The sequence below is a fragment of the Hyaloscypha bicolor genome (assembly GCF_002865645.1).
Source record: "Hyaloscypha bicolor E unplaced genomic scaffold K444scaffold_10, whole genome shotgun sequence".
In the NCBI taxonomy this organism is placed as follows: domain Eukaryota; kingdom Fungi; phylum Ascomycota; class Leotiomycetes; order Helotiales; family Hyaloscyphaceae; genus Hyaloscypha; species Hyaloscypha bicolor.
The window spans coordinates 3,318,110-3,327,755 of NW_020194512.1; the positions used below are offsets into that span (position 1 = coordinate 3,318,110).

Genomic DNA, 9,646 nt, shown 5'->3' on the forward strand with positions numbered 1-9,646 from the left:
ATTGGCGTCCAGATGGCTGTGGGGTTAAATTCGGCTCGCACTCGCGTCATCTACAAAGGCGAGCAGCATTGCAGTTCGCCCAATATCCTAAGCGAGGACGGGCCCGCAATCTTGACCCTCGCAATACGAAACCGGCGCGGCATTATTAAAAAAACCGCCCATCTGCTAAAAGGCGAGGAACACCAAAATCGCTATTATTTAAAAAATCATACCGAATCTCAATGCAATATCTAAACTCTTTAAAATAGCTTTGTGAGATTTAAAAGAAGCAAATCTAACTTTTATAGAATTCTCTTAATAGTTGGACTTAACGTTGCGACTAAAGGGGCCCCACCCTTTAGTCGGGGAAAGCGAGTTGGCCCGCAAAAGCGAGATGGCCTGTTTCGGCCTTTTTTGTCCTCTAAAAAGTAATATTAGGAACTAGCTATAGAAAATCTAATTAATATGTTTTATTTGCGATCTTATAGTTACCTATTATATACTTAAGAACTAAAGTTTTAAGTAAAGAAATAAAAATTTATAATTAAGTAAAAGTTATAGATCTAGTATTTATAAAATAGTTATAAATAAATAATTCTTATAATTTTTATATTTCTCGTAATTTTATTATTAAAATCTTAATAACTCTCTACCCATATCTTTTTTTAAGATTTAGAGAATTATATCTAGTTTATAAAGCTTATATTTTTAATTCTACTACTTAGAATTATTTAAAAAGATTAAAGTTTCAAGTTATTATAGATTTTATTTAGTATAAGCCATTTTACTTTTATAGGCTAACTTGCTTTCTCTAACTAGAGAATAGAGCCCCTTTAGTTATAATATTAAGTCTAACTATTAATAATTAAATATAATATAGAATTACAAGAATTTCTATATTATAAGAATATAAGATATTTATTAATAAATAATAATATAATAGAATAAATTAGTAAATTATAAAACTATAATATTAAATTTAGTATAAAACTAATTACTATTTCTCTTACAAAGTTTAAAAAAGTCTTTTCTAAATAAAAGCCTTTAATAATATATAGTAATTTATAAATCTAAAGCCTATAATATAAATAGTAATATAATTATAATATTAATAAACTATTAGTTTCTCTAATTAATACTTATAATAGCTAGTATTAGATAATTAGTTTTAGTTAAAGAAATTAGTTTTAGCTAAGGTTTCAAGCTATAGTTCAAACCAAGCTTGCTTTCAAAACTCGGCATTTTAGTAGTTTTGGTTATATCTACTTATCTACTACCACACCTTACTCATTTCTTCCTTAGCTTTAAATTCTTAAGATATAGGAATTATTAACCTTTGAGCTTTATTCTACTACTCTATTTCTGCTATTATAGCAAGAATAGCCTTATTATATAAGTTTATAATAGAGAAGATATATATGCCTTTAATACTTCTTTTATTTTATTTAATAAATTATTACTCTATTAGTAGCTATATATAAATATCTCTAATTTAATTAAAATATAATTTAAATTAAGAATATTTATATATAATTACTAATATAATAATATTTTATTAAATAAAGAAATATTAGAATTTCTAAAAATAGCCCTTATAAATTTATAGAGAATTTAATAAAGAATTCAATAAATTAATATGTATTTAAAAAAAAATTATTAATACCAGTTTTCGTCTCACTATTTGCACAACTCCGTGCATCTTTATATTAGACCCGTATAGTAGTTCAATATCGCAACTCCAATCACTAACTCAATATCCTTCATGCTTCACAAATTTCCATTTCCCATAATCCTGTGTCTGCTCCTCTGCACCAAAGAGTCATCAAATCCATTATCCCTTCAACATCATTGCCAATCGCTTTTCTCGGGTCCAGCCAATAGAGCACAATCTTGCAAAAGGAATGGAGTACTTACCACGGCACCATACAACCTGCAGCGTTAGCTTTACGCGAAGCAGCTCTTATTCTGTCGAGCCAGCAGACTGCCCAAAACGATGCACTGAGGGTGTGTTAGCATGGCGCAAGATTATTGAAGGGAAATTCTATCAAGCCATAGGGTCCACTTACAGCATTCAATGACCCAGCTCCAAATGTAGCCAATAATACATATAATAATTGTCGTAAGCAGCTGAAGCAGTGAGAGGATTTCTTGTCTCGACCAAGGATCAGGGCTTGAGGTGCGTTCATAATGGGCTTCTGTGCACTGTTGATGACTTACCTTCAGTGCAAGCCAGAGAACACTCACCTTTTTATATACCTCCTTTGCTTTGACTTACAACTTCATCGACGCTTCCGATACCTCAATGTAGCTCTGTGAGGCTGTTTAGACAAAGGACGCTATTCTGTATTTGGACTGCGGAAGCCACTTAGCTAGTCCGTTTTAGGGTTGCGGAAGGGTCTTGGCGCAGTTCACGTGCTTGTCAGCCTGGGCATTTCACTCGTGTTTGCATTGCAGAGGCCTTCCATTTTTCTTCATTAAGCAAAAAAAAAAAAAAAATTAGTTGCTATATCTTTGACCTCTTCTTGGAGGGTTGACTTCACTATATCTTGTTCCTCAGTGCCTCTCATACGCCGAACTACCTTCTCTATTTCCCCAGCCTCATCCCGTCATGGCTAGCTCGCAACACAACGCTGTCGACTGGAGCACGGAGGAGAGCTTCTTCCACAATGCCTATAACCCAGAGGACTACCCGGACTTCACGGAGCTTCCTGACTCTGGGTTGCTGGCATCCGGATCTTCCAATTTTGCGGCGAGCTTCGAGCTTAATACACAACTGGGGAGCGCAGCAGCTCCATCCCAGGAGAACCAATCCACCTTAGTGGATGGGGCTTTTGATTATTTGCTAGACATGTCGCAGTTCGAAGAACAAGAAACAGGGATCGCCCGACAAATAGAGCCAGTACCAGGACGAGACACGTCACATGACGAATCTGAAAAAGCTAATCGTGAGCTCGAGGAGGATGAAATCCGTTTTGAGCTTAAACGCATTGATCTCCAGGAGAGACGTCGAGAACTACGCAAGCTGCCGCAGCAAGAACAGCAGGCTGAGCAGTTAAGAGAAGTCGAAGATGGACTCGAAGGAGTAGAGCTCAAGCTCAGACGCATGGAACTCCTTAAGAGACGCCAACTGATTCAGAAGCCCCGGCCGCCGCAGGAAGACCAGCGGTCGAATTGTCCTGGCGCTCAAGTCGACCCTTTTTCCCACGCATGCAGTGAATGCAGAGTCTCAACGATCGATCAGGGTCCAACCTCCGACAATACTAATAAATATGGGGGATTTCTTACGTGAGCCACCTTTCGAAATATTAGACTTTGCAAGAATTGCTAATGCATGCTTCAATTATAGTCTTCAGATATAGTCCAAGGTGAGACCGATTTCATGGGCCAACTTTATGATCCGTTGTTCACTGGCTTGGACGCTCATGCCATGGACCCTCCTTCCTCTGGTGATTATGACGATTTGAGTATGAGTCACGGGGACCCTTCATTATATTTCCCCAACCTCTGGAGCAGCACTCTTCCGCAAACGTCACATTCTGGAATCGGCAGTGATCAATTCGGTATGCAACAAGTAATTCCAACTCCTGGATTGTGCCAGACGCCAATGCAGTCGGTATTGCAAGTGATCCCGTACAGACAGCCTCCAAATTCAACCCAATATATCTCAACTTCCTCCTCCTTCCAACAAGAGTCGCCTAGTCAGGATCAAATGACTGGTAAGGCTACCCGCACGAGACCACGATCACCCGAATCGGCCCAGGAGCAACAGCTGTCTGCCTTTCGCCAACAAGTTTCAAAGAGCAAGGGTGTCCCTGGATTCTTGCTCAGCGAATTCTGTGCCGACTCAGACCCTACGCCTAAACGCAGTCGCACAAGCGCTCAGAAGAAGAACAAGAATGACGTGGAGAAAGCCGGCGGTGCTTGTTTTCTCTGCCGCATGATCAAGAAGCGGGTAATTCCTCTTGCACTTTCGACAGAATTCTTACTAGCGGCTGCTAATATTATTGGTAGTGTTCTGGTCAACGTCCTTGCGACACTTGCAGACAGTGGTGGGATGACACTTGCAAAAAATGGAGGGCGGAATCTTGCCATTCAACTAGCTTCATGTGGATGTGTGATGTTGCGACAAAATTGACCGACTTCAAAATCTTTAATCTTCCCTCAGACACAACTCTTTCGGCGAAGAGAATAGAAAGCTTTGACTTGGAAAAGGGTTCACATGCCTATAGGCGCAAGTACACCCACTTACTCCTCCTAATGGACGATCTTGAACCAAACGAACTCGGAGGCTTTTCGAAAATGTTTGGCAAATATTTTTATATTAGCCAATCCTTTCAGTGGAGAGCGGTTCTGCTGTATCTCGCTCCCGAACTCCGAAGCTTTCTAGCTTTCCAGGAACTTCAATACAGGGATGTATGCCTTTCGACCCTCAAATTTTGTGACTTGGCGCATAAGCCAGGTCGACCGAAGGATATAATCGTGCGGCGACGCTCGCACTAAACCAGCCACCCTGCAGGTTTACCCCGCAGGGACGCAGGGGCTTTAGTGCAAGTCTTGACGCACGATTAGTCATTTTTGCAATTGTCAATTTGCTTATTGAAGTTCCGTGCCTCAGGAGGTCAAAGGAGCTGGATTCATCATCGGCAGACCATTTGGAAGATATTCTGCGTAGCCGTTTGAAAATCCTCTGCGCGATCGTCTTCCATCCGGATCAGTTTGATGCCAACAAGAATCCAGAACTTTTCCAGTTGGGCATGCTGATCGCCCATAGGGAAGGGCTATCGTATCTACCTCCAGGGGACTGGGGCCGTTCAGGCCTGCCTTTGGAAAACAGACGAGATGTAATGTTGTCCCATTCTACCCCAACCCGCCAAAACACCTCCTCGTGCCTATTGAGTCGCCCCGAAAGCTCAGAGCAAGGCCCCAATGCTTCAAAGACGGACGGCTGCTGTTGTGGCTTGATGTTTGACAGTGTGAGAAATGAGTAGAGTAGAGTAGAGTAGTGGGCCCTACTCATATTCTACTCAAATAAATTTCTCACTACTCATACTCTACTCAATACTCTACTTAACTACTCTAGAATATTCTAGAGTAGTTGAGTAGTGTGCACGTGATTACACACGTGATATTACAAGTAATACGCTAGCCTAATTAGGTAAGGCTCCGGAGTGGCCCGAGTCTAGCGCTACTATACTACCCAATCAAGTAGTAGCAAGTCTTAGTAAGTAAGGTAGAACCTTAATATATTTATAGGCTTTCTCGGCTATTAAAAGTAAACTCTTCTTTTAAGGTACTCTTATTATCTAAATTATATAATAGACTTAATAAGAATACTATTAAGATAATATCTTATTTAAAAAGCTAGAGATTATTTAAAGAAAAATAAAAAGTAAAAAGAAAAAGAAAAAAGAAGGAAAAGAAAGATTCCGAAAAGAGAAATCTGTTTTTTATAAAAGAAAAGTAGTATTTAAATAGCCTTATATAAGCTCTAGCTTAAATTATATAGTATTATTTAATAGATACCTTATTTATTTATTAATAATTAAATAAATATTAATTTATTATATTTATATAACTTATATATAACTACTTTTAAATTATTCTAAAATAGTACTTTATTTTATTTTACTTAAATACTATATTATATTATTTAAACTTTACTCTATTTTATTTAAGACTATTCTAGAATAGCTTGAGTAGCTTAAATAGTTTTGTTTATACTAGTATTTAATAATATCTCTATTTATTTATTTATTTTCTTTTTTTACTTCTTAAAATCTTTTATATACTATATCTATAATAGATCTAGACTTATAAACTAAGTATTTAGGTAACTTAAAATAAAAGAGAACCTATTATAGAAAATAGCTATTCTTTATTAAGCTCTATTACTAATATAAAAATAAGCCTTTTATAAAATCTGTATTCTTTTTTATATTATTCTATATTTGAATTACTTTAAGTAATTAGCTTTTAGAACTTTTAAAAAAACGAGTTATATAAGAAATACTAGAATCTTTCTTTTCTAAGAAATTATATATTAGAATATAATTATATCTAAATCCTTAGAGCTAAACTTGAAATAATAAAGAAAATACTCGAATATCTTTTTTTATATTTTAGTAGTTCTGAAATATAAAAGACTTTTACTATAATTTTTTAAAGTTCGGAAAGAAATCTAAAGCTAGTAATTCTATAGAAAGTACTAAGAAAAAAAAATTCTAGCCTTATATTACTTTTCTTTTTTCTTTCTCTTATTACTATAGATTCTTCTTGCTTTTATATTTTCTATAAATAGAACTAGCCTGCTTCTAACTTTATTATAGAATAGGCTAAGTTATATAAAACTTACTCTTACTATTAATTTTATATTCTTCTCTTTTCTTAATTTAACTAACTAGTTAATAGGCCTGAAATACTACTAATTATATCTAGTAATATTCTATTTTATAAGAACTTAGTTCTAATACTTTCTCTATTTTCTAATAATAATAATAGTTAATTATAGACGTCTCTATAAATAAGCTAGTCCTATAATACTAGTAATAAATCTATTAACTATCTATTATAGCTCTAGTTAATATTTTAAAGAATTCTTCTATAAATTTATTTATTATATAGCTTTCTAGCTTCTCTTATATTTCTGGCTAGTTTTTATATATATAACTAGTCTGTTTATAGGTTACTATATAGCTTATAGAGTTCTTTATTTTAGTTATATAAATAATTACTTTAAGGCCTATTATAAGAAAAGTAATATTTTTCTTTTAATTTATAAGCCTCTTCTATATTTCTTTTATCTCTTTATAAATAATAATTCGCTTTACTAGACTTTTTAAATAAATATTCGGATATATAATTATATTTTTACTTTTATATTAGTTAAATATAAGAAGTAATATATATAAAGATTATAGAATAGAAAGTTGTATTAAGTAGTAAAAGAGTTAATTAAACTAGCTAGAAAAGAGCTTAAGTAAAATATAAAGCTTTAGAAAGTAAATATATAGATTCTAATTAAATAAAGTAATTATACTAGCTTTAATTCAGTAATTCTTACTATAATACATTTCCCAGAAAGATATAATACTATATTTTACCTGTTCTATCTAATTAGAGAGCTTTGAAATAGCGAAATTTGTTTAATATATAGGTTTTATAGAGCTATATTAATATTCTAATTCGAATAAACTTAGTATATATTATTTCTCTAGATTACTGAATTTTAGAAAAGCTCTATATAAACCCTCTCTTTTTACTAACTTTAGAACCTCTAATTAAATACTTTTCTTTAATACTTTTCTAGAGATTCTTTCCTAGACTTCTAATTATTACAAATATAGTTTCTATCTTTTCTTATACTACTATTAAATTAATTCCGGCTTATAAATCCAAGATATTTTTAACCTAAAATATATTCTTACTTTATCTTTTACTAACTTTAAATAGTATTAAATAGCTTATAAGTCTACTATAAATATAGCTTTTAACTATTAATATAAAGCTTACTTTTAATAGAATATTAAGGTTTAGATCCCTATAATATCTTCTAATACTTCTAGTATTTCTTTATTAAAAATAAAGAAATCTATATTAAAACTTTATATTTCTTGTTTTATTTATACTAGTCTTAAAAAGATCTCTTATATAAGTTATTATAAGTTCTCTATACTATTTTAAAGCTTGTTTTAACTTAATATAGTTTTATTTACTCTAAAGAATAAAAGTAATAGTTCTTATTATAATACTATTAATAGAGGTTCTTATTACTAGAAATATATTTCTAGTTATTCTTATTTAGCTATTTTAATCTTTTATATCTCTATTATATAGCTCTTTCTTATAGAACTTCTAATTACTAAAAATACTATAAGCTTTCTCTTTTTAATTCTCTTTTATAAATTCTAACTATTTTAAAGTATTTATTTGCTTTTAGATATTCTATTTATATTATACTTGAGATTACTAAATCTAATAAAAAGAATAGTAATAAGAGCTTTTTTACTAAAGTTTAAGAGGCTATTAATAGAAATAAAAAGTAGTTTAATTAGATAAAGAGCCTTTTATATAAGCTTATTAATACTATAATAAAGTACTTTTAAATCTTCTATTATTAGCTTTTAAGCTCTATTATTTTAATGAATTTTATAAATAAAACATATAAATAAAAACCTTTTTTTATATTATTTAATTATTTTAATCTTTATTCTAATATTCTAAAGATTTAATAAAGTTCTAAAATTCTCGAATTTAAATCGAAATAGATTTTTTATAAATTTATTTATAGATATACTATTTATTTAAAGATATATAACTTGAAATATACTTTTATTATATTTTTAATATAGCTATATATTCTAGATATTAATATAATAAAGCTCTATAGTAATTCTTTTATTCTCTTCAATAATTAGTTAAATAGTTTATTTATTATTATAGAATATAGTTTAGAGCTCTCTAAAATCTAAATATAGATTTCTAAATAGCTTTTAAAGAGCTATAATCTCTTTTATTATATAAGTAACTTTATATATTTCTGATTTAGTTAAAGAAGTAATTATAGAATTCTATTAAATAGCTTTCTATAATATTAAATCTCTAAATAAAAAGATTATATATCTATAACTCGATTATTATATATTCGAATTATTTATATATAAAGTATTAGATATAATCTATAGCTATATTTCTTTATATTTCCTATTATACTAAATTACTAGAAACTAGATTTTAAATAGATATTAGAAAGTCTAATCTATAACTATAAAGTATTTAACTAAAAGAATACTAAAGTAGTAAAAGCTATATCTAATCTAATTATAATTATAATATATAATAGTAATTTAACTTTCTTCTAATATATTTTAACTTAATATAAATAAGCTTAATTATTATATTTCTGAAAGTCGATTTTAGATAATAGAATACTAGAGTACTTTTTATTTATTATTCTAAATTTCTTAGTAATTTTTTTAATATAAGTATTATAAACTAATTAGAGCTTTTTAGCTTTCTAATCTCTAATTATATAAACTTCTAGAAACTATTCTATATTTTATATATTATAAAGCTTATAAACTATTTTAATCTAAATAATAATTAATTAAGTATATACTTTATTATTTTTATAATAAAGTATTTAAAGGTTATTTATATAGAAAATAATAAAGACTTTATAATTTATATTTATATAAATATAAGGCTTTTTATTAAGTTCCGAGAGTTTAATTCTTTTAAAAGTATTTATCTAGTATTTATACTATAGAATAGAAGAGTTTTATAGCCTATATAAAGCTTAATCTACCTCTATTATATAGCTTAATATCTTGAAATCGTCTAATAGCTTATATATTACTATAGGTCTATTAGAATCTCTTTTTATATTAATAAATATATTTATAATATTAAATTACTTTATTTCCAAATTAAAATAAACTATAATTATATTAGCTATTTAAAAAAAACCTTATTATAAATATAGTAGTATATATAAATAGAAGTAATATCTTTTTTTAGAAATCTCTATAAACTACTAGTTTTAAATAATATCAAGTAATATATTTATTAGAATTAGTATATCAAATGAATAGAGTAAAATAGAATAATGGCCGTTACTCATATTCTATTCAAGCATAAACCCCGTTACTCATATTTTATTCATATATTA

At 30.0% G+C, this 9,646-nt stretch overlaps 1 protein-coding gene across 1 annotated transcript; it reads left to right on the plus strand.

Moving 5' to 3' along the window:
* The first annotated feature begins 3,191 nt into the window (after positions 1–3,191).
* Positions 3,192–4,585, plus strand: K444DRAFT_17246 (uncharacterized protein). The gene is made up of 3 exons (XM_024870749.1): positions 3,192–3,264; positions 3,326–3,931; positions 3,991–4,585. The coding sequence occupies exons 2-3, from the start codon at positions 3,359–3,361 to the stop codon at positions 4,477–4,479; spliced, it is 1,062 nt and encodes a 353-aa protein (XP_024744426.1). The 5' UTR covers positions 3,192–3,264; positions 3,326–3,358; the 3' UTR covers positions 4,480–4,585.
* Positions 4,586–9,646: the final 5,061 nt, after the last annotated feature.